Here is a 27,992-nt window from a genome sequence, read left to right on the forward strand (position 1 = left end):
ACTGCAGAGAAACAGTTTTGAGTGAAAAAATTGTCAATGGCTTAAATTTTGAATTAGACAAAAAGCGCTGCTTACTCTATGAAGGGTTATATAACTCCTTAGTCTAGTTCACATCCTGCTTTAAAGCCTTGGCACGTCATTCACCCATCACACACACACACACACACCCAATTCTGCCTTGGCAGCTGCTGCATACTCTGATGGTCTGAACAGTTTTGCCTCCCAGATATTCTTGTCTTCAGCTAATCAAGGCCCTTGCTCCTTTGTTTGCTTCCCAAAGGTTCCAGTGAGGGCACCATCTCCATGCAGGAAGGCGAAGAGCTCAACTTGATGGAGGAAGACAAGGGGGACGGGTGGACACGTGTACGAAGGCGTAGTAAAGGGGGCGAGGGTTACGTCCCTACCTCCTATTTGCGACTGAATGTGAACTGAGTAAGGGGACTGAGAGCCAAGTTCCAAGAGCTGCACCAACATCAGTGTCTGAATGGAAGAGGGGTGGGGTTTCAGTTGCCTGGAAACAGCTCCATGATGTTTGCTCTAAGTGAGAGGGTAAAAGAAGGAATTTGCACCAAATCACTACTGCAAGACAAGAACTGACTAGCAGAATAACAAAACGATGGCTGTAGCCAGCTGAAAGCAAGGCCTCGGATGGGAGTACAAGAGGGGGTTGACTTCCAGCTAGTAATTGCTCCTCCTCTCCTCCATTATCTTCATTGCAGAGTTACAAAATATTCCATAGGAAATACCCTTCAGCCAAAGTAGATAAAAACGGGCAATTTTGCATACAGGAAGATTCCTAAATTCATGGCTCTGGACTGTGGTAGTTGCCCCATCAGATGAAATGCGGCTGCAGTAGCGGAAGGGATTGTGGTTCCTATTTCAAGTGCAGAGCTGGCTGTCCCTCCTCTCTCTGCCAGGTTGGTCAGAGCAAAAGGGTCTCTCTCCAGAGGAAAGCTTCTGCTTTTATGCTGTGTTCAGTAGACTGTGTCCAAGCCTCAAGGGGATTATGGGCGCTTGGGGACTTGGGGTGTGTGTGCGTGTGTCCATATTCAAGGAGGAGACTGGGTTGGATTAGAAGCCTAGAATGTGTATCCTTAAGATTGCTGCTATGCCTGTTGTTTGACTAGAAGCAGAGAGGGAGGAGGATAGTTGCTCCCAGTGCTTCTTCAATTAGATGCAAGTGTCACCATAGCCGCCTTGTCTGAGGGCAGGCCGGAGGCCACACCGACGCCAGACCAACATCTCTATATTCTTTCCTTGAAATGCACTTTATAGTTTTCTTGGATTTGATTAGCCTGGCTCCTTCAGCCATTCAAAAGTGCCTGTACCAGAGTCTTCAGGTTTGTTTCCCCCTTGGGAATGCAATACACGAGAAGTAAAAGCAGGTGGCTCTGGCCTCTTCCTCTCCTGTCTGTTTGTTTTAAAGAAGACACTGATGTATTCTTAGTTGTTTTATACAGTGACCAATTTATTTTACCATTCAGTTTGACATGTTCACGTAATCTGTAATGTAGCCTCAGCTCTTATCCCTCCAGCCTTGGAAGGAAGGGGACAAAACATGCCCCGCCCTTCTCTCTCGAGATGCAGAATGTATTTCTGGGTGCCTTTTACACTTTAAGTAAATAATAGGGAGGAAATTAATTAGTGGATTTTGTCCCTCTGACCTCCAAGCGTGGACTTTTAACATCTGCATCATTTACATCACTGTTTGGGAGCTAAAGGATGATCCTCTATCTTTCCAGTTGTGCAAAGTTCACCACACACCGAAAGTGAGAGCTGGAGGAAAAAGCAGGAGGCAAATGCCACAGGAAGCCAAGGCAGCCAACAGTTCCTGCTCGCTGCTGCCTATCCATAGAACAGCACAAAGTGGGGGCAGAGTGTGGGAGGGGAAGGAGAAAACAGGTTTGTTGTATGACACTGGACCAGCACTATTGGCAGATTAGTTGGGGAAATATTCCCCTCACCTCCACTTGTGCTTAACCAGGCAGTGCTTCTGTGCAAAAGTTGTTCGTAGATATAGAGAGAGGCCTGAGTACTATTCATTTGGATTGGGGGGTGGGGGGATGCCTTACTATGGAAGTAGCTGCTAGCGTCTGCTGGACAAATAAAAACCTAAGAACTGCACTGCATCAGACCAAAGACTCCTCTAACGTTGTATTCTCTTCCCATTGTGGCCAAGTAGAATGATCCACAACTGTAGCAATACTTTTTTGTTATGTTCCTTAACAAAAAAAAGGTATGATGCAGTTAGCCATGGGTAACCTCATGATTCTTCATTAAAGTTATCTGAGTTAGTGGTTGTCTCTGGATCATGGAAGAAAGCAGGATTCCAATGTGAATCCTGTTTTGAAGTCTTTCCTTTGTCATGCCTAATTCTTCAGTGACTGACTTTGGGTGCTGGGAGAAACCTTTTATGAACCTCCACTGGTATTATATTAAAAGGGATACATATAAGCTTTCTCTCTGCTTGAGCTGCTCTCCAAATTTTGTATAGGTAAGGGAGAAAACCCTTCTTAAGGCAACTTCTGTCAATAAAAATACTTTTCTCAAGGACCATTCAAGCTGAAGAAGAAAAATTGTGGAAAGACTGATGCAAGTTTCTTTCCATGTAATACATGAATCATACTTTAAAAAGGAAAAATATTAACTGCAGAATTCAGCTCTGCATAATGGAATTATAACTACAAAAACAGGAAAAGTATTCCAAGTGAGGGAGGTTACTTTTCTATTCAGCATGGATTCTTGGACTCTTCTAACGGATATGAATGCATTTAAACTTTTGGGTGCAGATAACAATCCTGGAAGCTGTTATTTTCTGGTTTTGGGATCCTAAAACCAATGCCGTGAAATTTCTAAATCGGGCAAGAATAGGCAGAGAGCAAAGTTATTTTCATAGCACATACCGATTAAAAACCGTCCGCTACTTTCTTTATTGCAGGCTGGCTCCTTTGCATAGGTTAAAAATGTTTCCAGATTGCTGCTTTCCATAGCCCTGGCCCTGTCGATCTAGCAGGAATGTCTACCACAGAGGAGTTCCTCCTGCTCATTCATTCCTTGGAAGGCCTTCAAATTTCAGCCCAGTCAACATCTTATCCTGACGCTGGGTGTCCCTCCTCTTTACTGCTTACTAATCATCTTTGCCACCCTTGCCTTGCATTCCAGCTGGCCTGGCAGGGTGGGGGGGAATACTTCTCCCATGAGCTCACTCTAGTTTCTGAGAAAGAACAGTCAAGATCCGTTCAAATTTCTTGTATCGTTCACCCCGTTCCGCCTGCGCTCCTTTACTGCCCCAGAATAACCGAAGGGAGAACTCCGTCTGAAATACTTCCAGCAGTTCTGGAGTGCTCTGGAATCCTGAGTGGAAAAAAGGATGTAAAAAGGAAACGTGAGCGGAATTCCGTAACATCAATCAGTACTACAGAGTGCCCGTCCTAGTATTAGCTTACTGTCTTCTTATGATGTGTCATCCACCAGTGGGAAATGGCAGGACCTGCTAAGCCACACATACCAGATTCAGAGTAAGACTCAATCTCCAGTAGGAGAAGGCCAAAATAAAAAGGATTAGTATAACCAATGTTGAGTACAGGCAGTCCTTGTTTTGTGACAACTGAGCCCAGGATTTTGGTCATAGGTTGTGGTGGTTATAAGTCGAATCACCACATGATTGGACTCGATTTTATGACAGTCATTAAATAGGTCACAATGGTTGTTAAGTGAATCGTGGATTGTAAATCCAAATCCAGCTTATCCACTAAGCGAGCCAGTGGCCAAGCACCTGAAATGTGATCAAATGACTTTGGAGGTGGTGTGGCAGTTGTAACTTTGTGGACAGGTTATAAATTAACTTTTCAGGGCCCTTGTAACTTCAGCTATTAAATGACCAGTCGTAAGTTGAGAACTATCTGTATAACAGAATTCTTTTCTCCAGAATAATATAATGACCATCACACCAAGGTTGGGTTTAAACTATAAAGATAAGATATAAAATGACTTAATTTAGAGATTAGGAATCTCTAAACAGATACCATGCTACTAGATGCCTCATTTTTAATAATAAAGCAACTGCAAAATTAAAATCAACCATCTCATGAGAGTCTAATCAAGAGTTGGAGGGTGTATTTTCTCATTTAAAATTTGGGTTTTTTAAAGCTTACATCTGGCCAGCCATAAAACCTGGTTTATGACTTGCTACGTGGTGGGACTGCCATAATGGTGGAACAAAGATAAACTCTTAAAAAGCCTTTGCCTGACCCACTGGTTTTGCTTAGCAAAGACTGAAAAGTGACTCAGAAAGGTGTGCAGGATCCAGATATGAACTAAGCAAAAGTGCTTCCTGTCTGGAATGAGCACCGTTGCCACACCTGTCAGTAGTTTAAGAAGCCACACCTTTTTTGGCATTTGTACTGCAGCTGTTCAGGTTCAAGAAAACGTCCAAGTTAAGGTGGTTTGACAGGATTTGACTGTGTCATTGCCTGAACCCAATCAGGCATTTTCCTGAGCCACACCACCAGCCTGCAAACCCAGGAAAAGGCTGGCCTCCTTTTATGGAGCAGCCAGCCGGTACAGTAAGAGTGCCCACTTTGGATCTGACTGTTGCACACTTCTAATAAATCATTAACACATACAGCATGCCGAGCATTTTACTTTTCTTGAAACTGCAGTGGAATTTGCAACTTTGGCAGCAGAGCTGGGAAAATAAGAGTGTGCGTTAAGACAGTCCCACTGGGTATCATTCATGGAGTTCCCAGGCAAAGTTCTTTGCAATGTTTAAGGGGCAAAACTTCCCTTGAGGCACCCATCCACTGGCTAATCACCAACCCTACCCAGTTTGGTAGGAGCAGGATAGAATTAAAACAGACATTTTGAGCCGCTTGTAATGCAGAAGTCCAGGTGGTACAAATCATGCTTGCCTAAAATTGCTGCTGCTTTTAGAGCTGGTGTGCTATACAGGCTAGCCAAGTCTAGCTGTTAATAAACCATTATCCATCACCAAAATAGCTACGAAGTTCAGATGGGTGGACTTTTCATTGGTTAGAACCTTATCCCAACTTTTATTTAGCAGCTCAAATCAGAATGCATAGGGCTCCTCTTCATTTTCTCCCCACAAAAACCTTGCAAGATAGACTGGACTGAGGCTAGCCCAAACTCTTGGTGTGCTACTGCAGCTGAGAATGGCTTAGAGCAGTGGTAGTCAACCTGGTCCCTACCGCCCACTAGTGGGCGTTCCAGCTTTCATGGTAGGCAGTAGGGGTTTTGTCCGATACTAAAGCTCTTTCCTTTTTTTTAATTTAATTGACTTTTTTAAAAAAATGTCATAGCATTATTTAAAAACATTTTCATTAGGTTTTCATAAAATTCCCCATGACAATTTAAATTTCTGAAAATATACTATTTGTATCGCCCACGCATAAGTTTAGTTCAAGTTATGTAAGTGAAACTAAATGGCACTATAGCGCGACCGCAAACAAAAGAGCCTCATCCTAGAATAGTTCGTGCATCTCCCCCCACACCACCCAGCTGTAACAGACAAGCAGAGCTGGTAGCTAGCGTCCCTCCCCCCATGATGCGCGAGAGACATGCGCAGACGACGATACATGGCTCATTACTGTGGAACCGGTAGGCGGTTAGAAAATTTTACTACTAACAGAGATAACAAAAGTGGGCGGTAGGTATAAAAAGGTTGACTACCCCTGGCTTAGAGCCTGGCTTTTCCACTGCAGTCCACCACAACAGTGCTCTGACAGCTTTCTTCTGGGCTGCTATTCATGCACATGTATTCCACGTAAGAGGGCAACTAGGAAAGGGAATGGTGCTCACTAGTCAATCTGAACTGAACAACCAAGGTACATAGAGAAAGCCCAGCTATCACTGCCGAGAGCAACCTACCTTGAAGTCTGGCCTCAGCCCCGATCTGATAAGCGCCAGTGTTGGTGGCAACAAAGCGAGCTGCTTCCAATGTCCGCAGGAGGACATCACACGTCTCCTCATTGTCGTCCCATAGTTGCTCTCCTTCCATGAGACTGAGAAGTGGCAGGATATGAGGAACTGCTACCTCCTTTGCAGAGAAGACAGAATTCCCTGTAGGCCGCAGACAATAGCCTTAGATCACAGATGGAATTACAGGTAGTCTTTACTTAACAACTGTTCACAATTACAGCAATAATGTATCCCACATTTATTATTTTTGCAAATAACTCCAGGCAGCGAATGTATCCAACACACCTTCCTCCTATTTTCCCCACAACAGCAACCCTGTGAGGTGGGCTGGGCTGAGAGAAAGTGACCGGCCCAAAGTCACCCAACTGGCTTTCAGGGCTGGGGCAGGACTTGAGCTTATGATCTTCCACTTTCTAGCCTGATGCCTTGACCACTAGACCAAATTGGCTTTGCAACCAATCCTCACATTTATGACCTTTGCAGTCTGTAAAGCAAAGGAAACGTGAAGTAAAATCAAACACAGTTTTTGTTTCCCTTAGCAGCCATTTTCGTTAACAACTGAGTTAGCAGTCTCAATTGTGGTCACTAAATTAAGACTATCTGTAAACATTTTAGGGGAAAGCCTGTAAGATGAGAAAGTATGATATAATTCAGTTTAAGGCATATTTTAATTATTAATGAATAATCAAATTTACATAGCCGCCCATCTCACCAAAGGAGACCCTGGGTCGCTTGGACATTTTCCAAAAATTGTCCCTATATTTGTTTATCCCTATGGAGAAGTCTGACTGATGCAGAACCTACCAACTTTTGGCTGTTTACTAAATTGGGGTCAGAAAGTTTGGAAAATAATCCTGCTCAGAGGAGTGCATTCAAACCATCCAGAATCACCTCTAAACAAGGTAGGCGGCACATAAATTAAAATAAAATTTAAAATAAATCTTCCTTAAGTTGCATTTTAGGGCTATCCCTGGTGCAGTAAACTTACATTTCTGTTGGAGACATTCTTAACAGTGACTGCAAATCACAACATTTAAAAATATCAAACTTTGAGTGATGTAATACATGTCTTCTCTAAAAGACAGAAACTCCCAAAGTGGGTCCAGAGTCCAAGAAGCAAAAACACTACACCCTTAAATCCAGCTCTGCTCATATTATTTTTTGTTTTAAATTTTCAGGAATGGGAATGGATGCATGCAACTTCAAATGAATGCAAATAGGAGTACAACTATTTCAAAAGTGGTTCAATGAATATTTAAAATATTTAGCTCATAAAAATATTTACAGTCTAAAGGAGAGTTTCCAATGTTACATGGAAGCTCCCCAGATTATTTCTGCATGGTGATATACCATGGAGCAGTTGAAATCTAAACTGACTTCCCAACAGTTCCTACATCTCAGCCCTAAAAAAAATTGTGTTCATGGTGCACAAGATTGCGCTTCAAAAGGTTGCTGACTCCTGAGCTGCACATGAAAATAGAGCAACGCATCAGACGCTCTACAGAGTTGTAATGACTGGAGTCATTACCAGAATGATAACAAGGCCCTACCTTCAGCCCTGTTCAGATTCCCCAAGAGAGGCTTGAGCTCCTTCTCATAGATGATGGCGCTTGCGGTGTGGCTCTGGCGCAGATGCCTCCATGTTTGCTCCAGCCGGGTGATCTGCAGATTCAAAAACGGAGAGAAGTATAAATATAGCTGCCTGCACAGCCTCTGGGGTTCAGAGTGGAATGAATGGCTTGCCTAGGTACTTAAGGTCTACTTTAATAAAGAAAGAGAAAGGGATATAAATATTTACATTTCAGTAGATTAAATGCATTCTATCCTTCGTTCTAACAGGAAGATGTGGACTGAAACCAGAGCTAGCTTTGTTAGGTGAGCTGCTTCTGATCAAGTATCTGAACTCAAACTATACTTTTCCATCTTCTTTGTGTGGTGCATCTGAAGAGCACAAGGCTGGCCTTGGCCTTGGCTTTCCTCCCACACAAGCCCACTGCCACCCCCTCACCTGTTGCATCTGAAGAGCTTTCATGACGGCAGAGAAGGCAAAGAGGTCCCCAACTGGCCTCCACAGCGCCACTGCTAGTTGGATGACCTTGTGGAGGGTGGCAGCCCGTTCAGCCACTGACCCTGTACAGCCCAGGATGTCCACAGCAATGCCCAGAGCTATAAGATGGTGCCTGAGGATGGAAAAAGAAAGCACCAGAAATGGCGGTGCTGCTGCAACTCTCAGATACATTCCAGCACATTTTGTCACTACCATCTGGGAAGAGTCTCACTCAAAAGCTATAACTTTGCTGCTTTACTGGCAGACCAGAAGCCAGGAGGTGGCCCAGACCAACTTTTCCACGTGAAGCTCATCTGAACTGGAAGAATATCTTCTGTCCCTTGGTCCACAGTGCAGAACCCTGAGATGTTCTGCCGCAGAATAACACACTAGTTGGGCCTTTCTTTGTATACAGTGTTAAATAGATTTGATTGGGGAAAGCCGTTTATTGAGCACTCGTAATTCCAGCAAATATTCTCAAATTGGGCCTTGGAAGGACTAGCTAGCTTTCACCATCAGAATGATCCACTACTGGGCACCTGCAGGCTAGGGAGTGGGTAATTTGCATCTCCCTAATTTTGCTTATGTCTAAAAGGGGTTTTTATTTGCCAGCTGCAGGCTGATCTAAATACTACGCAGGGAAAACAGGAAAAAAACAGAATAACAGTGTTGGGAGGGACCTTGGAGGTCTTCTAGTCCAACCCCCCGTTTAGGCAGGAAACCCTACACCACTTCAGACAAATGGTTATCCAATATCTTCAAAAACTCCCTTAAAAAGGAAATGTGGCCAGAGGGGGAGAAGGGCCACCAAAACAGAGTCAGCAGTCAACTATGAAGTGGCCTCCTGAGAATGATTGAGCCTTTGTCTTCAGGATTTTATTCCCCGCTCTCCCAGAAAGTCCTTTATTTTTAATTTATTTTCAATTTTTTAACTTTCTATAGCACTAAATAGAAAACTGATTTCTACACCAATAAACCTTCAGAAGACTCACAATGTGTTTGCAACTAGGCTCTAAAGATTTGTAATACAAAAATTAAAAACAGTAAAGTAAATTAATTAAAATAAAACAATTACAATAAGCAATAATTAAATTACAGGTAGTCCTTAAATTACAATCATTTGTTTACAGACTGTTCAAAGTTACAATGGCCCTGAAAAAAGTAATTTACAACTAGTACTGGTATCTGCACTTACAACTATTGTAGCATCTCCAGTCACACAATCAAAATTTAGGCGCTAGGCAATTAGCATATGTTTACGGCTGCAGCGTCCTGGGGTCAAGTGATCACCATTTCCAACCTTCCCAGTCAGCTTCCAACAAGCAAAGTCAATGCAGGAAACAGGATTCACTTAACAATTCCATAATTCACTTAACTACAGTGATTCACTTAACAGCCTACCAAAAAAAGTTGTAAAATTGGGCATGGCTCACTTAAGAACCACTTGACTTAGCAATGGAAATTCTGGTCTCAATTGTGGTCATAAATTGAGGGATTTTACTCCACTAACATAACATAACATAACAACAGAGTTGGAAGGGACCTTGGAGGCCTTCTAGTCCAACCCCCTGCCTAGGCAGGAACCCTACACCATCTTAGTCAGATGGTTATCCAACATTTTCTTAAAAATTTCCAGTGTTGGAGCATTCACAACTTCTGCAGGCAAGTCGTTCCACTTATTAATTGTTCTAACTGTCAGAAAATTTCTCCTTAGTTCTAAGTTGCTTCTTTCTTTGATCAGTTTCCACCCATTGCTTCTTGTTCTACCCTCAGGTGCTTTGGTGAACAGTCTGACTCCCTCTTCTTTGTGGCAACCCCTGAGATATTGGAACACAGCTATCATGTCTCCCCTAGTCCTTCTTTTTATTAAATTAGACATACCGAGTTCCTGCAACCGTTCTTCATATGTTTTAGCCTCCAGTCCTCTAATCATCTTTGTTGCTCTTCTCTGCACTCTTTCTAGAGTCTCAACATCTTTTTTACATCGTGGAGACCAAAACTAGTTTTTTACATCGTGGAGACCAAAACTAGTTGTAGCCAACTTTAGGGGGCACTGCTCATCTCCGTTTCTTTAGGCCAGGGGTGTCAAACTCAAGGCCCGTGGGCCAGATCCGGCCTGCAGCATGCTTAAATCTGGCCTTTTCGCCAGCAAGGTGCTGCAAGAGGCATCTGTCCTGTCTCCAACGCATCCACCTGGCCGGCTCACAGAGAACTATAATGCTGATTCAACCCTTGAAGAAATCCAGTTTGACACCCCTGCTTTAGGCTCCTGAGCCAGCGCTGTCTGAAGACGTTTCCGCAGGTATGTGGCCAGCATGATATCACCTCATAGCCAGGGGTGAAATGTAAAATTTGTTACTACCAGTTCTGTGGGCGTAGCTTAGTGGGGGGGGATAATGTGACGGTGGGCGTGGCCAACTTTTTTTTTTTTTACTTTTAAAAGCATTTTTTCTACAACCTCTTTGGCCGAAGAGGTTGTAAAAAAATGCTTTTAAAAGCCTGTGATGATCAGGCAACTCAGCTGGGATCGCCAGAGGAAAAAAAGCTTTTAAAGGGTTCTGACGATCCCAGCTGAGTTGCCTGATTGCCAGAATCTTTTAAAAACATTTTTTCTACAACCTCTTCAGCCGAAGAGGTTCTAGAAATAATGCTTTTAAAGGGTTCTGACGATCCCACCTGAGCCGCACAATCATCAGAGGTGTTTTTTTTACTTTTAAAAGCATTTTTTTGGCCGAAGAAAAAATGCTTTTAAAAGTAAAAAGAAAAACTCTGATGATCGTGTGGTTCAGCTGGGGCGGGGGGGGCAAGGATTTTTGCTACTGGTTCTCTGAACCACCCGCCACTATCGCTACTGGATTGGGCGATCCAGTCCGAACCAGGAGCATTTCACCCCTGATCATAGTACAGAAAGTGCAGTGAAACATGGAGCGCTGTTACCTCCCCATCAAAGTGATACCTATTTATCTACTTGCATATGCATTTTCAAATAGCTAGGTTGGCAAGAGCTGAGGCAAGTGACAGGATCTCATTCCATCATGTGGTGGTAGGACTTGAACTGCCAGAGTCACAAACCTTCTCCAATATCTTTTAAGCCACTGAGACACAGCACCTCTCCATAAGTTGAGGGCTACCTATTAATTACATATTAATCCTTAGTGAATTGGCACCTAAAATACATCCTCAAGAGACAAGCAAGAATGTTCTGGAGAATGCACACACATACGTACACACTATTTCACAACTTCTTCTGTGGTGCCTGCCAGCCACCACAGAACTTTAGTCAATACCTTTCCAGCAAGTCCTTCCGAAACTGATGCCCTTGAGGCAGGGTTATAAGCTCCAGACCTGAGCTCACCCCCATAGCCCGCTGCTGCTCTTTAGATACTCCAATGATCCTCAACGCCTGTAGAAGAGATATGGTGTATTTCACAAGATGTTAGTGTTTAAGCCAACAGTTGTTTCTTATATCATCTCCATTTCACCCTTGAGGGGAATTTTTCTTGTGAAGCTAAATCAATTATACTTTCTACAACAGCAGGTCATTTTAGCTGGAGAGCCAAAGGGCTCAGAGACTCAGCTGAGATAGAAATCCCCAAATCCCATCATATTTTTTTTCAACATGTCAGAACCAGACAGCAGATTGGGGGGACAGGGACGGGGGAGGGGAGAGGAGGAAACATTTGAAGAAATTACTTTTAACTATTCCAAGCTGAAAAGATCTGTAACCCAATTCTTATTTCAATGCTTAAAAAAGGAACAAGGCTACACAATAAAAGCCACTTTTTTCTTTTTTTAAACAGAAATTTGTTTTCCCTGAACCACTTCCCTGAACCACTTAAGAACCACAGTAAACACAATACTGTTCCCATCATCATCGCCATTAAAATTTCAGTTAAATGTGCTCTGATGACTTCTTTTCAAATCCTTTCCTGAGAGGTTCTCTGTTTTAGATTAGGTTTACTTTTCTAACTGAATCTGAAAGAACTAAACACAAATTACAAATAAATAAGGGTGCTGAAGAGGCTAGAGTGAAACTATGGATTAAAAACTTTCTGCTCAGCTAATTAATATTTTTTTAAAGTTATATCTCATCTTAGCTCTAAGGATTGCTTGTATAGACATCATCATTATTATTTAGTGCCGGGGGTTGTACTAAAAGCCCTGCAGGTTCCCTTCCAATTCTGTTATTCTGTTATTCAGGCTGCTCATATTCCAGCCTGCAAATTATCTCCTCTTTCATGGTTTTACCAACCAGGATGAGGAAAGCACAAAGATGCTTTTAGAATCCCCGTTCAATGTGGATAATAAGTGAATTATGGAATGGGAGGGATGTTAGTGTTTCTTAGCAGAGTTTGTATCTTGGTTTATATGAACCACAAAACAACTCTGTCAGATGTAGGCTGTTTGAGCTCCCTTGCAAAAGCCGCAGGCCCAGTTAGTCTGTCAGAGCCTAAGCAAGTCCTTTGTGGCCCAGAGTGAGCACTTTCTCCTGAACAATGGAAAAGGAGCCCCATGACTCTTCCGCATCAGCCCATGAGCATTCATAAAACTAGGAGATGGCAGTAGTCCAAATTCACTTAACGAAAGGCCCAGGTTGCATCAGATACCATCCATGCTCAAAACTCCTAACCCAAAGGCCTTAGAAGTAGCTCTCTAACATGAGAAAGCGAATCTCTCCCATAATAGTCAAGCAGGTCAGATAGCCAAGACCAGAGTTCAAGTCCTGGCTCAGGTCAAAATACAGTTGTACAAACCCAATCATACAAATTAATGCAATCCATTAATGCAAGGAGATAACTGAAGGTCACCAAAATAATATTATATAAATAATTGTCTTCTGTGGCTCTCACCTGGCAATCCATTTTTAAAATATGAAGGGCTGTTGTGTGACAATCATGAGTAGCAAAAATGTCCTTGAGGTGCTTGAGTGTGCCGGGGTCCAGGGGCTTGTTGTTAGGGGTCAAAAGCAATGAATTAAAGTGCTGAAGCTGAAAGGAGGAAGTGGTCTCTAGCAGTGGGCGCTCAAACCCTGGTTCCACTTCTGTCTCCTCTGTCTGGGGAGAAGGAAAAGGAGCTTCAACAGAGTCCAGGAACCCAAAAGTAGTCTCGGTAATGTGAGCCCGGCCACGCCATCTCTCTTCAGTCTGCAGGCGCTCCACATGGCTTCGGGGGCCGTGAGGAACCTTAGGAACCAGTTCACAGTAGTCACTCATCAGCATGGAAGGGACCCTCAGAGGCTTTGGGGGAGCCTTGGAATGAAGCCGCCCTTCTGAACCACTCAGTCCCAAACCTTCCAGCAGATGAGATGCTGAGGCACTTGGCCGTAAGACAGGGTCACTGCCTGTGCGAAAAGCAGGAGACAAAGGAGGGAGTTGGGTTCGGTCCTGGTCTCCAGGTGATGTTTCAGGGCTTCCTGTGGGCAGAAAAAGGAATGGTTTGGGTCCAGACGGATTAGAATTTGATAATTCTTTTGATTGGCACATAAATATTCCCTGCCACAAGTGTACATCTGTCTGAATATGTTTATTATATTGAATTTCTATGAAATTAAATGCTGGGAGTATTAAAAACAAGATGCTATAGTGTTATGGTGCCAGTAATAATATATCCAACATTTCAGATGTACCCGCTAATCTTTAAAACATATATGTAGTCAACCTCATCAACTAAATGAAGATGGTGTAGGAGATTTTCATCTGAAAATAAGGATCAATTGATTAACCACATTGATCACTGATAGGGTAGATTAACTCCTAATAAAGAAAACACTTGTAAAAGATTTGATTACTCCAAGTTTGGATCATAATTCCCTAATCAAGCAAAGGCACACATTCAAGATGAAGTTATTGCAATGTAGGTCCCAATAACATCGAGATTTGTTCAGCGGGACTCTTGGCCACTGGAAACATTGACAGGCAGCCATTATCAAAACTGACTACTAGCTACAGCCAGCAGCTGCTGCCATTCAGTGTCACCAACAAAAGCTACCCAGTGTTAGAGGCCATAGATGATCCTAAGATGAGCCTTAAGGCCCAGCACTCATCCAAGGAAACCACATGGAGTACAAGGCCTGCCCTAAAATGAGGAAGAGCAATAGCTTTAATTATATCTTGACAGTCTTCTGCAGGTTCTGATGTCATATAAACCATCAAGTTATTATTTCTGGTTTCATGCCAAGTTTGTCAGCAAATGGTCTATAAACTGATATTGCCTCAGGTGGAAAATATAATACATTTTGGCATGATATCACAATGTAGCCATCACCTGCAAGCATCATGAGACATTAAATGCTTTCTTGTAAAATATATATCACTTTAAAGGTGTTGGAGGGGGCAAATGACAAAATATGGATTGTGACATCACAATGTAAACCCTGTAAATTACACACTTGTGACTGAGGTCAGGATGCTAGCATGAAAGAACAGGGTTGCACTGTGATGTCACTACGTTTCATTATTTTTTCATGCTTTTACACAAAGCACTAAGTCAAACTGCTCAGTATTCCAAGTTTTGTCTATAACTAGAAATAAGTTTATACTTAAATGGCAATTAAATATTTTCAGGAGAAAGGAATCACATTCTATGTTTTACCTTCCACATCCTACAGAGCAGTTTTAGCCATACCAACTTCTGTACCTTTTCTTTGACTCCCAGACAACTGTGTTGCTCAGTCCATTGCTTTCCTGCACGATTTAACTGATATTGGGGAAAATATAGGATGAGTTGGATAATCCTGGAAAGCTGAAGAATCTCTCCTTCCATTTAGGGGACTTGGGGAAAATATATTTGTTGTGTTGTATTATGTTGTAGATAAAGCAATAGAGGAACCTTATTCTTTTCACCATTTGTAGACCAAAGTTGCTTTATTGCCAACCTGCCCATATGGAGTCTTCCATATACCCACCAGTCAATAGGTTGCTATCTGATTGGGCACCATGCAATGAAGGTCTCTGGCCCAGCTGATCTAGGCTACTGGGGTCACTTCCACTTCGATCTTTTGTTCTGAGAGAGGGAAAAACCAAGATACAGAACTCAGTGATCCATTCTTCCCCACAAACCCCATTCTTCAAAGATTTCCAGGAAAGCTCATTCACATTGGGAACTTCCATAATCAGACCACCAGAAATTCTTTCACTGGTAAGGCTTTCCACATTTTGAGGCACAGACTGTGAAAAAGATCCCATGCTACAAAAATGTGCAAGACTCAGGAAATTGGCCATAATTACTTAAAAGTTGCCTCACGTGTGCCCACCCACTACTAAGTGGGTCTATTTAAAAGCACAATGTAGGAGTACCATATCATATTCTCTGTCACACTGCCAAGGACCATCACCAACCCATCCAACAGTTTCACCATGGAACAAGATTCCCCACCGGAGCAAGTTTCCGTCTAGTATTTGTTCTCCAGCAGTGGCAGGACGAAAGCTGAACCGTTGAAGAGGTGCTTCTTCCTCCTCCAATGGGCCAGGAGGCTGGCCAGTGTCACTGAAACGCTCCTTCAGACAGCGAAGTGGTACACTCCTATTGACTGGTCGAGACACCACAGCTCCTGAAATATCTGAGATGACCTTCCGGTTGCCCACATAAAAGCGCACCAGAGCAGGTACATTATCAAACTGCTCCTGTTCAAATTGGAAAAGGGTGCGAGAATAGCCCTTTCGGGGACGGAGTACCACACGAATTATCTTGAAGTGCAGGGCCTGTCCTCCCCAGTAGCATGACAAGACATAATCACCCAGGCTAGAGTGTGAATCACGGATCAAGAACTCCCCATCATTCCACAACATGGATTCTGCCTCCTGAGAGAGAGAAAGAGAAAGAGAGGTAGAGATAGGATCTGTCTTTGTTTAAGGACAGGGTCAACAAAACAGAGTATTAGAACAATTTCAGTATGGTTAAATACATGAACAAGACAAAGACCCACTTGAAGATTACAGAGAACCAGTGTGCATTGCCTGACCCATCACAGAACTTCTGACAAGTATTTTATTCTCCCTTCCAGGTCAGCAACTTCTGTTGCTATGATAGAAACATCTGATTTAATGAAGATATTTTCTTCTATACAAGTAAAAGGGGACAAACTCTGCCCTAATCTGAATTTGAGAAATCCTCAAACTCATTGAGCCAAACGGATATAAACTCAGAGTGTTCTTTAAAGGAATCTTTGATAGGTTTGATGCTATTATGGCTGAGAGTCAACCAGAAGTTTAGATGGGATTTAGCATTTTTATCCACTGACTGAATTTTCCTCAAGGACTTGGATAGGCAAATGTTGCTGTTAAATATTAAAAAGTATCATCACAGAATGTAAGCTGTTCAAGTAAAGCTGCCATTTGCAATTGACAGATGGTGATTTTGTCAATGCTATTGATATTCAAGTGGTACTCCAGATGTTTTGGAATTGCATCCAAGGTGCCTATTATTGCCTATTATTTATGATTGGTCACAGTCTGTCAGATGTTTAGACTGGATTTGGCATTTTGCCCAGGTGCTGAATCCTTCCCAAGTAGTATTGGTACTATCTTTGCTTTTTTTCTGCCACAGTCATTCTGTCTCTATTTGCAGGTATTTGTGATTTTCTCCAATCTTTCTCTTCTATTCTTCTGTCCCCAGGTATGGCAACAGCCACTATGCAAGAGCTTTTTGTCTCTCTTATCAGCAATTGTTAAATCTGGGTTATTATGTGGAAGGTGCTTATCTTCTTGAATTGTAAAGTCCCAGAACACTTTAGCTTCTTCATTATTATTGTTGCTGTTGTGAACCCCAGAATACCAGGCTACTATAGGAATTTTTTTAAAAAACTAGCCTGGAAAAATAATATTCTCTCCTATATGTTTGGAAGAACTGGATTGTATTGGTCAACACCTCGTTCCTGTTCTTGGCTTCCTGGGAAACCTAATTGTTTTTCTAAGGCAGGTATGTTCAGTAACATAAGGGCTGTTCTTCAGATTATAGTGATTCTTCACACTTGTTTTATCTGGAACTGATCCTTCTCATTGTTTTTCAGATTCCAAAATTCAAGAAATCCCTGTTTCCTCCTGATTTCATTCAGGAGGAGGTTGTTATGATAGAAAAACTTTATAACTAAGCCTAGTAGTGATGGGGCACATAAGAGACTAGGCTTCAATGAGGAGGATAGTCTTGCTATAGAAGTATTATATTCTGTTGATGAAATATATATATATCTTGCTAATAATGTTACAGCAGTATAACCTCTATCATCCCCATCTCATGCCTCCATTCCTTTCCCTTAGCTATATTCCACTCCTAGTCTCTGTTTTCTAAGTCAGTGACTTAGATGCTAAGGGAAATAAGCAAGAGTGACTTCCTGGTGCAGGAGTAACCTTTTCATGGGTAGAAGCTGACAGATGCTTTCGTGATTGCGTCGATCGTCCCTGGATAAACCAGGAAATCTTTTTATGTTTTGCTTTCTCGTTTGGCACTATGACAGAAAATTCTGAATAAGGAGGCCCTACTATTATATGTTACACAAGTCCCAAATGAACAGTTAACATGCAAGAAAATGTAATTTTTGGTGTCTAATGATTGAGAGAACAAACTGTATGCACTTTAAGGGGGGAAAAAACATGTTTCCCTTAGCAAAAACACTGTTCCCAAGCAACCACTCCAATTGTTTCTTCTTTACTAGGAACTTTGGGGAAAAAAACCTCCTAGTCAGATTTGATCCTGTCCTTCCTTTTACCCTAACCATCCATCCTCCATCCAAACACTGTTTTCCCTCAAGTGTTTCTTCTCTTCCCCTCCATATAGAAAGAGATGTATGTTAATTCTTTATGGTTAAATGTTAACTATTACTGCTGAGAAAACTTAACTATGAGAACAAACTGTATCACATGGGTATAAAATATTGGTCTATGACTACAGTAAAGATTTGATTTGGTTAGTAGCCAGGGGAATGAACTATATCTATCACAGCTGCCTAATTTTCATTCCTTCTTTAAAATAATTCTATCTGGATACTTCATTCTGAAAACTACCCTTCCTATGAAGGACGGGAAAGTTAACTTCTTAATGGCCATTCCCTACTAAAAGTACATTTACCCAAAATCAGATAACAGGCAAAGATTTTTATGTCAATCTTACTAAGGACAATTCCTCATTGTGTAGCAAAGGCACTACAAGTACTATCGTTACTATGATAGTATTTACATTACTATCACTCAGTCAGATGCTTCTAGAAGAATTCTGCAATTTACAAGACTACATGGATCAATTTCAGATTACTGAAATTTGTCTTTCCCGCTCCCATGAAGGATGCTTGGTGGAATGATAAAGTGAAAAAAGCAGTGGTTGAAAAAGAAGCATATAAAAGAATGTTGTAAAAAATAAGGTTGACAAAAAACATTATATAACATACATAAAGAGAAAAAGATGTAGTCCAACAAAGCAAGGAACCATTAAGACTACTTTTATATTGGAAATAAATATTTGTTCTGGAAATGGGTAAAAAACGGCTAAGCAAGAAGCCTTCAGCAAAGTTAAATTACACTAAATTGTGATGAAATTATTTATGACTAAACTGACAACAGAAAAGGCAGAAAATAATTTATGGAGATTTCCATGGGAATAATAATGATATTTCTAAGAACAGAATTGAAACAAATGCAATAAATAAATACCATCCAGGAGCCACAGTATAAAATGGAGATTTATGTAAGCCCTTAGCTTTCCTTTTTCTTTCCATGCTCCAAAACTGATAATTTGGCCTCTTCTTTTGAAAGGGTTGATTTGTCTCAATTTGCCCTTTGCCTCTATAATTATATTTTGCTGCTATACTGTTTTTCAATGACTGCATGACAACTACGGTAGCTAACCAAGTAACATATTTCTGCTGCCTTACCTTCCGTGGCAGGCAACCATGGTACCATGCATGGCTGCACAACTGTTCAGTACCAAGTTTCAACTCCTCCTCCAGCTCCTTTCTTAGTCTCTCATTGGCCAATTCCATGTTCTTCAAGAATTAAATCTCCTAGAAAAATCAGGAGAGCTTATAAACATCACTGGCTATATCCTCAGCAAGCTCAAAAATAAAGCAGAGAAGAATCCTTATATCCCAATTTTCCTTGGGGAGGCAAAGCATGATTAAGCAGTCACATGACAAACAGAACATGGAAACAGCTGCTCATGCAGGTTGATTCAGTTGAAGTCATCATGGTATACTGGTTGAAGAAACAGGGCTTAAATTTCTGCACAGTCATAAAATTCACTAAATGGCCTTGAAGTGTCACACCCAGGCTACTCAACCCCAAGGGATTACTATCAAAGTGAAAAATAGCAGAAGGAATGTTCACCTCAGGAAAGAAAACTATAAATGTTGCAAGTATAAATGAGGCATTTCAAATATTTTTAGGGCCAGTCTCCATTTTAAAAAGCCAGAAAGCATGTGGAGCAGTTTTTCCCAATCTGTGCCCCACAGATACCTCAGGATCACCAGTCCAAGAATTTTCAGTGGAAGACCCTGAAAAGTACCAGGAATGTTGGGGGGAGGTGAGAAAAATCCTTCCACACAACATGTAACAGCAGGGCACACATTACCACAAAACCCAATACAAACACAAGCAAATCCCTCAAAAGCAGCATCACATCAAATTGGGGATCTTATCTCGTGGTAACAAGGAAAGGCCAGAACAGGGCACAGATGGCCACAGGAATGTGAAATGCAGGGCTAGAGGGTCCTGGATTCAGAATGAAGAATTACAACTATTAAGGTTGAGATAACATGGGATTTTGATAAAAATAAATAAATAGAAGGATTCATGCAGACTGATCATGCTGCTTTATTTTAATTGATGCATGGTGTATTTAAACTAAAGTGTTTAAACTGAACTAAAGTGACTTCAATCGTCTCTCATTCTTTCATTTTCAAAAATCGAAACATCACACTGAAGCCTGTACTTGAAGTTCCTTTGGCTGTTAATGGTTTTCTTGTTACCTCTCTTCCACATTCTCTTCAACCGGATGTATGTTACCTCCTCCTCTCTTTTAAACTTTGATAGATTATTTGTTATGAACCAACAGTGGGAACACAGAACATAGAATAGTAGGGTTGGAAGGGACTTGGAGATCTTCTAGTCCAACCCCCTGCTCAAGCAGGAGACCCTGTACCATTTTGGATAAATGGCTGTCCAATCTCTTCTTGAAAATCTCCAATGATGAAGCACCCACAACTTCCAGAGATAAGCTGTTCCACTGATTAATTGCTCTTACTTTAAGGACATTTATCCTCAGTTCTAGGTTGGATCTCTCTTTTGCCCATTACTTCTTGTCCTGCCCTTATGCTTTGGAGAATAGATCGATTCCCTCTTCTCTGTGAGAGTCCCTCAAATATTGGTTAGACTGTTTATTGTTACATTTTGTTTTATTTCTATTCTAAATAAACTCTCTGTTCAGAACCATGTCAGCATTCTCTTCCATCCAGTCTATGTTCTCTCTTAATTCCTTTATTTTCTCAAAGAGAGTTTCCCTACAAAACTAACATTCGATGACACATGGTAGCATCCCTAAATGCCTTCCACCCATAAGGGATCCTGGAAAATTCTGCATATATTTGTAGATTCTATAGATGTTCCATATATTACACAGTTGTTCTATATATAATTATATCCTTAATAACTACAAAGAGATAGCTCTAAATCATAACTCAAATAAAAATCACATTGCTTGATCAATTCTGAAGGGGAAAAATGAATAGAATTTTAATATTTTATACAAAGATTTTAACTAGTAAATAAAGTACTGTAGCTTCATTGCTACCTGTACTGCATGATAACCTATCAAGGCCATCATTAGGGAATTTTCTGCACATTATTGTTCTTATGCTACAATTTAATATGAAGACGTGCTTCTGCTTTCCCCAAGTTCACAGTGAATCACTCAAGGACTTAATAAGAATGCAAAATGATTAATTGTGGACAAATATGACCTCATAATAATTGGCCTCTGATTATTTTTATTGGAGGCCAATTATTATGATTATTTTTATTGAGAAGGGATGCGGTGGCTCAGGGGCTAGGACGTTGAGCTTGTTGATCAAAAGGTCGGCAGCTCAGCAGTTTGAATCCCTAGTGCTGTGGTGTAACAGAGTGAGCTCCCGTTACTTGTCCCAGCTTCTGCCAACCTAGCAGTTTCAAAAGCACGTAAAAATGCAAGTAGAAAAAATAGGGACCACCTTGGTGGGAAGGTAACAGCATTCTGTGCGCCTTTGGCGTTGAGTCATGCCGGCCACATAACCACGGAGACGTCTTCTTGGGAGACAATTTTTCAGTGCTCTTCTAAAAAATAAAGTAGTTCTATCAAAAGCTAAGCCATCAAAGCAATCTAAAGGATTTTTTTTTGAGTTTTCCAAACATATCTGGTTGCCAGAACATTCTAGCTAGCTACTGATACAGCTATTTTCACCAACATTCAAGAATAAATTAGATTTCATCTTCAATTTGCTTCATGCTAGGTGTGCACACAAAGAAGAAACATCCATTTCAAAAATAACAAATGAAGAAGCTGAAAAATATTACTCCAAGAAAAGGGGCACAGGTGCATTAGTAATATTACTACCTCATGGATAATCCGCCTGGTACAAAGCTAGCTTCTGTCTGAGTTGAGAGAAATCTATTTTTCTGAGTTCAGGGGGTGGGGGAAAGAACTTATACCAGAGGACAACATACCGTAACTCTCCCAGCAGGTTCAAAAGTCCACAGAAACCCAACAATTAAATCTAAGTATTTGCTTAAAGAACAGAAATTGAATTCAGAAAATAGGCTACTTTCTAAGAGGGAAGGGGTAAAATATTAAAAATAAAACAAACAACAGATGCTGCTTATATCTTTTTGAATAAAAAAAAAAAGCTCCAGAAGTGTCCCTTAGTCCTGTATTTCAGGAACATTTACCATTTTGCACAGGGGGGGAAAACAATCAGCCTCTAACCTAGCATGTGCTTCTGAATAACAGTGGAAAATTGTTCCTTTTGAAAAGAACTGGAAATGCTATGACAAGATTCAATCTAAACACTTAGCAGAGGAGGAAATATGGTCAAATAAGCGATGGGTGTTGAGGGGGGGGGGAGCAGGATTTTCTGAACTCTCCAAACTTCAAGAGAGCTTAGCATGTTTTTAAAATGCCTATAAAAGATACACCAATTGATCCACTTAGAAAGGAAGAAAGAAAACTAAGAAAAAAGCAGAAAGCTTGCAATAGAGACAATCTAGGAAGAGTTAATGATTTGGATGCAACGTCAATTCATGAAAAAGATTGTGGATTAGGTCCTTCCTTTTTAATCTGTTCTACAAAAGTGGTCCAGCCAATCTGAACTCAACTTGTCTGAGAAAATTGTGGATGGGTTGCGTTTTGATTGTTTTCCCCCAACTGACTTGTTTTGTTCAACGAGATAAAAGTAGGAGACAACATTAATACCATTCATGTTTTCAATCTTCCTAAAACTTCTCATCCATTTCACAGAATTTATCACTAACAAGTAGGTATAATTTTAACAAATCCATTTTATAATTCCAAACTCACACGTAAGAGATGTACCTCACTGATGCAGAACTAATTATGTTTGTCCCAAGCTATTTGATAGTTACTCTAATAGCTCCACAGCCGGAACTAACAGAGAGAAACGGATGAGCTATACAATAGAAAGGAAATGCTTTATGTGACTTTCTTCCCCAGGTTTGAACATTGCTCCCAACATAAGAGCAAAATCAGCAAATAATGTAGAAAAGACATACTGCGGATTAGAGGATTTAAATGAGCTCAACCCTTAAAAGCAGCACCATTTAGGGAGAGATGACAAATACACACAAATAGTTTCAAGCCATATTTATCTCTTCCTGAGAAGCACTTACAGAATACAGAATAACAGAGTTGGAAGGGACCTTGCAGGTCTTCTAGTCCAACCCCCTGCTCAAGCAGGAGATCCTACTTAAAAATAGTTATTTTGCTAAAATATATAATTGGAATAATTGTCTCTTGAAACCAGTGAGTTTCTCTTCTAACCTAGCACCTTCAGTTGAATCTTGAAGAGTAGGCCCCTGGATATTTTTGTATTTTTTTCTCTCCATCATGAAACAGCAATCCAGAGAGTATTTGTGTGTGTGTACTGAGGATTTGACTCCCTTATTCTCAAAAGTGTTTGATACAAAAAGGATTTATTGCCTAAAGGCAAAGAAAAAAAAATCCATATATTGGTCAATTGCAGCTATGTCTCTACCTTGGAATTTTTGCTCTGCACTCACATCCATCAACGAACTTCTGCCCACCTTTTGTCAATGCATGCAACAAGTTTTATCTGGCATGATCTGTTTTTAGTCTAATTTTAATCAGTTTGAGAAAGGAGCAGAATGTTCACACACAGTGGTTCATAAAATGATAATCATAATATATATCCAGTACACAGTTAGGGGTCCATCAAAGGATACTAGGGCATTTTCTAAACTTGGCATGAATAATTCCTCTCATCTGATTAATCTGTGGGAACATAAGAAAAGACACTTCCCAGCTTTGTAATGAACTCAGTTCCTCCAGAGTTAAATCAAAGCATTGCAGTGATTTGGTGAAGTTTCCACACACACTGTCATTTCACTAAGTTGAATCATCTTCCAACTGACTAGTGAGGTTGTCGTTCCCCAGAATTTGCTTCTAGCTTCTGTATTCAGACCACAACATTATTCATTCAAACTCCGATTTGCTTCTAGAAAGAAGGAGCCACTGTAAACTTAAAACCTGCAGGGTTACAATTGAGATCAGGCAAAAATTCAGCTAAACATGCCCAGGATTATTGCAGATATAGGGAAGAAATGGACTTTTTACACATGAAAGAACTCAGTCAAACATGGTCTCACAGCAGGAGAGCTCAGCCAAAGATGAAGAAAGGGAGAAGGACTTGCGCCTTAAAGCTCTCATTGCATACTTTGTACGCGCCAATCTCCAAATCCCAAAACTTATACTGACTTCTATACATTCAAATATATTTACCATAAATTTTATTTATTGTAATACATACTTAAGTCCCCATTTCTTTTCAAATCCCTACATTTTATCTTCACAATAACAATGTTAAATTGATGTTGCACAGTTTAAACCTAGATGGGAAAAGAACAGTCTATCTCATAGAAACATAATGATTAACCCCCCCTCCAATATCTGAAAATGCTCCTCTCATCTTTAATTGTATCCCGCTTTTATTATTTTAACAAATAAGGCAGTGAACATAGCTAATACTCCTTCCTTCTGTTTTCCTCACCACAACCCTATGAGGTGGGTTGGGCTGAGAAAGATTGATTGGTCTAAGGACAATCAATTAGCTTTCATGGCTAAGGCGGGAGGAAAGAATTTTGAATATAGAAGGTTATGACTTGTTATATGGATGGCATGCGTACTTATTTTATGGGAAAAAAGTGGATAGGGCTTTTAAGAATCATGTGTTGAGAAGTGCTCTTTTGCGGGTCTGGAATAAATATTCCTATAAATTAGATTACAAGATTCCTATATGGGCGAGCCCTAGACATGCAATAGAGAATATAAATATAGAACAGAAACAGGAAATGATTACATATAAAGAACTTTTGTATGCTGAAGGAGGTAGATTGCAATTAAAATCATTACAGGTATTAAATGAAGAAGGGAGGAATTATACTTGGTTTCAATATGGGCAAATAAGTGCTAGATGGAAAGAAGATCAAAAAATTGGTATAATGCAAAGGGAGGAAAATTTAATAAAGCAAATTAGAAATCAGACCCAGGAGCATATAAAGAGATTGTATAATGTGTTGCTTGAAATAGATTCGGAAAAGGATTTGGTAAAGGATTGTATGATAAAATGGGCACAGAATATTCAGGAACCAATAATGTTGGAAACATGGGAGAAAATCTGGGTTAGAAATGTTAAGTTTACACAAGCACAGAATTTAAGGAAAATTTTTATAAGATGTTTTATAGATGGCATTTAGATCCCAAAAAATTATCATGTATGTATCCTAATATCCAAGCGAAATGTTGGAGGTGTGATTGTGATGATGCTACATATTTTCATATTTGGTGGACTTGCAAGAAAATTAAGGTCTTTTGGATAAGAATTTGGTGGATTATTCAAAATGTACTGAAGAAGAAGATAAAGTTCCTGCCACAATTTTTCCTTTTGGGAATTATAATGGATTGTACAGGGATTGAGACTAAATTGATTTTGAACTTAATAACAGCAGCAAGACTGTTGATTGGACAATACTGGAAGAAAGAAGAGATACCTACAATAGAAGAATGGATATTGAAAGTTATTAATTTGGCTGAGATGGCTAAAATCTCAGCGTTTTAAAAGACAATACGCAGGAAAGATATTTAATTGAATGGAAAAATGGATTGATTATCTACAAAACAGATATCAGATTAAGAAATATCAGATTGCCTTTGAATAATTAGAAAGTTATTTTATGTAATGGGAGGGGTTGGGAGACGAAAAGCTTTGGATGTGGTTATTTGGATTGGACTTTACCTTGTGATTGACCCGGGAAGCCGGGGTGGGGTGGGGAGGGGGGTGTTTTGTTGTTTTTTTTTGGGAGGGAGGGGGAAAAAAAGGGGGGAAAATGTTTTTGTTTTTTTAAAACTCTTTCAATAAAAAAGCTTTCATGGCTAAGGCGGAACTAGAACTTACAGTCTAGCCTGATTTTTAGTCTTAACCACAAGCCCAAACTGTCTTTATGACATTTTGTGATTGAATATTGTTCAACAAACCTTTTTCCAGAATGATTTATGTCATATTTCGGTCTGATATTTGCCCTTACCATATTCACTCAGGCTAAGAATATTTTATGCATTCCACCCATCCAAACTGGCTTGGGAATACATACCACTAACAAAGAATAGCTTACTTCTCATTTATATATACACAATTACTCTCTGGATTACTAACACCTTATAACAATAAAAATACTCTTAAACCGAACAATACATCAGAAATTTTCGTTCTCCTATTTACCTAGCTGCGGAAAGAGGAAGAACACAGCTGCATCCGCCAGATGCCAAGAACGCAGTCAATGTTGCAAAAAAAGGGGGCGCAGAGGTAAGCCCCATAATAGGGCTAGCAGGTGTGAGAATCCTCTGCCTTACTCAAGGGAGGATACGAGCATTGTCAGTCTAAACTCCGGATAGCCATTCCGAAAACGCAGGTTCAGGTGAATAAGACCTCCCGCACCTAAAGAATAACAACTAGGCACGTACTGTACCTTTCTCCGCTGAGTTAGGAAGGAATGTGGAAATTATGTCGAAAAAGAAGACACCAAGGCAGGTCCTCAGGCAACCGTCGAGAGAAAGCGGCGGAAAAGGTGCGCCCGAAGAAAAAACCCCGCCCGCCCTTCCAGGAGAGGCAGGGCTGAAGTTGGAGGGCCCTCCCACGCGTCCTCGATCTCACGCCGGCGTTAATCCCCTCGGGGGCAAAAGCAAACCTGACCCTCCGCTCCACGCACTAAGCCTCGAAGCAGCCAGAGGACACCGGGCTCCACGCGGCTACCTAGAGGTGCGACCCGCCACGCAGCTGGGGCGGAACCTGCCTGCCTCCTCGCCCCCGCCCCCCCCCCGCAGCTCTCCACCAGTCAGGATCCCCGCCCTTCCCAGCTTCGCGCATTCCTCCGCTATCTGTACCGACCCCGCCTCAAGCGTGGTTGCTGCCACTCACCCGCCGATTTGAAGTTTCTGGCAGCGCTGCGCACGCCTCGTGTGGAGAAAACCTGCGCGACTGGGAGAGGGAAACTTGAGGTACGGCCCTCTAGGGAGGAGTAACAGCCTCGCTGACTCCCTTCAGGGCAGCACCTTTTCAGCTTCCCTTTGGAGGGAATGGCAACAGTCTCTAGGTGCTCTACGCCAGGAGTCTCCAACCTTGGCAACTTTAAGCCTGGTGGACTTCAACTCCCAGAATTCCCCAGCCAGCTTTGCTTTGCTGGGGGATTCTGGGAGTTGAAGCCCACCAGGCTTAAAGTTGCCAAGGTTAGAAAACACTGCTCTACGCCACCTTCGTGAAGGCTTTTTCTAAATTCATTTTTACGTTACTGTCACAGAAGTGTGATTTGACATCCGGTGTGTTTGTCTTTCTTCTTCTGCAGGCTAAAAAATGATCAGGACAAGTCAACTTAAATCTGAGTGTGACCCATCTACTTAAGACTCTCATGGGTTTAGATTAAAATTACTGGGGCTGAGGGTAAATGAATACTGTATTCTAATCCAGCCCGCTTCATAGGGATTCTCTTTTATTTTCAGCCCTTTCCAGGCAAGCCCAACTTTGCATTGTGAGGAAATGGATGGGAATACATTTGAAAAGTGAACTCAAGTATGCATAATTCTCAGCCTTCTTAAGCACAGGGAGGGTTGTCCAAGGAAGACAAGCAGGTGTGTTTGTTTATCACAGTGCTTCCATATAAGTGTATACAACATCCCAGCCAGTGCTTTCTTCCATTGTTCTGATGACAAATTCCTTGTGTGTCCAATCACACTTGGCCAATAAAAGATTCTATTCTATTCTATTCTATTCTATTCTATTCTATTCTATTCTATTCTATGACAAAAATCTAGAGGCTTACTTTGAAATAACACACACCGGATTTTTCAGAGTTTATGCCTTAATGAGTGAACTTCTATTTACAGCTTTAAAAATGGGTTTGGAATTGTTTTTATTTGCAACCAATGCTAACAGATGCTATCAGGCTTTCCTGTACTGTAGGCACACAGTTCATTGTCTCAGTTCATCCCTGTCAGAAGGAAATTTCCATGAGTTATTTTTCAAATCTATAAGAATCATACACACTTGATTCAATGCTAAACTGAACAAAAATGATTAGAAATATGACAAATCTATTAAACTGATTGTCTGGAATTTTTAAAAACAGTATACTTTTAGACTTACCTCTCAATGTAAAAGGAAATTTCCTACAACCCATATCTGGTAAGACAGAAAATGCAAAAGGCTTGATAGAGCAAAGGAGGAGGACATGGGAATCAGCTTCGTACT

The 27,992-nt window shown here is 41.0% G+C and overlaps 2 protein-coding genes across 8 annotated transcripts in view; one reads left to right on the top strand and one right to left on the bottom strand.

The window, feature by feature from the left end:
• TRIP10 (thyroid hormone receptor interactor 10) overlaps positions 1-1,396 on the top strand; it is a 71,748-nt gene extending 70,352 nt beyond the window's left edge. For all 3 annotated transcript variants that reach the window (XM_058173923.1, XM_058173925.1, XM_058173924.1), the window contains one exon: positions 281-1,396. In XM_058173923.1, the coding sequence (XP_058029906.1) occupies positions 281-432 (152 nt within the window). In that variant the 3' untranslated portion in view covers positions 433-1,396. The remainder of the gene's footprint in view (positions 1-280) is intronic.
• A 44-nt stretch (positions 1,397-1,440) lies between these two features.
• On the bottom strand, positions 1,441-27,992 carry SH2D3A (SH2 domain containing 3A). Of its 5 annotated transcripts, none has more exons than XM_058173918.1 (11): positions 26,218-26,537; positions 21,174-21,276; positions 18,846-18,974; positions 15,359-15,783; positions 14,889-14,986; positions 12,835-13,397; positions 11,272-11,387; positions 7,946-8,117; positions 7,488-7,599; positions 5,887-6,078; positions 1,441-3,354 (listed from the first exon to the last, which is right to left on the bottom strand). In XM_058173918.1, the coding sequence occupies exons 3-11, from the start codon at positions 18,951-18,953 to the stop codon at positions 3,203-3,205; spliced, it is 1,938 nt and encodes a 645-aa protein (XP_058029901.1). In that variant the 5' UTR covers positions 18,954-18,974; positions 21,174-21,276; positions 26,218-26,537; the 3' UTR covers positions 1,441-3,202. The 5 variants fall into 5 exon arrangements, with proteins under 5 accessions (XP_058029901.1, XP_058029903.1, XP_058029905.1 ...); XM_058173920.1 differs by lacking the exon at positions 26,218-26,537 and adding an exon at positions 25,971-26,186; XM_058173922.1 differs by lacking the exons at positions 21,174-21,276; positions 26,218-26,537 and adding an exon at positions 27,888-27,992.

This window comes from Ahaetulla prasina, chromosome 2 (assembly GCF_028640845.1).
Source record: "Ahaetulla prasina isolate Xishuangbanna chromosome 2, ASM2864084v1, whole genome shotgun sequence".
Taxonomy (NCBI): Eukaryota; Metazoa; Chordata; class Lepidosauria; order Squamata; family Colubridae; genus Ahaetulla; species Ahaetulla prasina.

Coding starts and splice junctions, on each gene's coding strand:
- SH2D3A (XM_058173922.1), bottom strand. CDS start 18,953: ATGGAATTGGCCAATGAGAGACTAAGAAAGGAGCTGGAGGAGGAGTTG. Junction 13,398..14,888: donor AGATAGCAACCTATTGACTG/GTGGGTATATGG, acceptor TTCTGCCCACAG/GAAGCCCTGAAACATCACCT. Junction 6,079..7,487: donor GAATCTGAACAGGGCTGAAG/GTAGGGCCTTGT, acceptor TGCGGCCTACAG/GGAATTCTGTCTTCTCTGCA.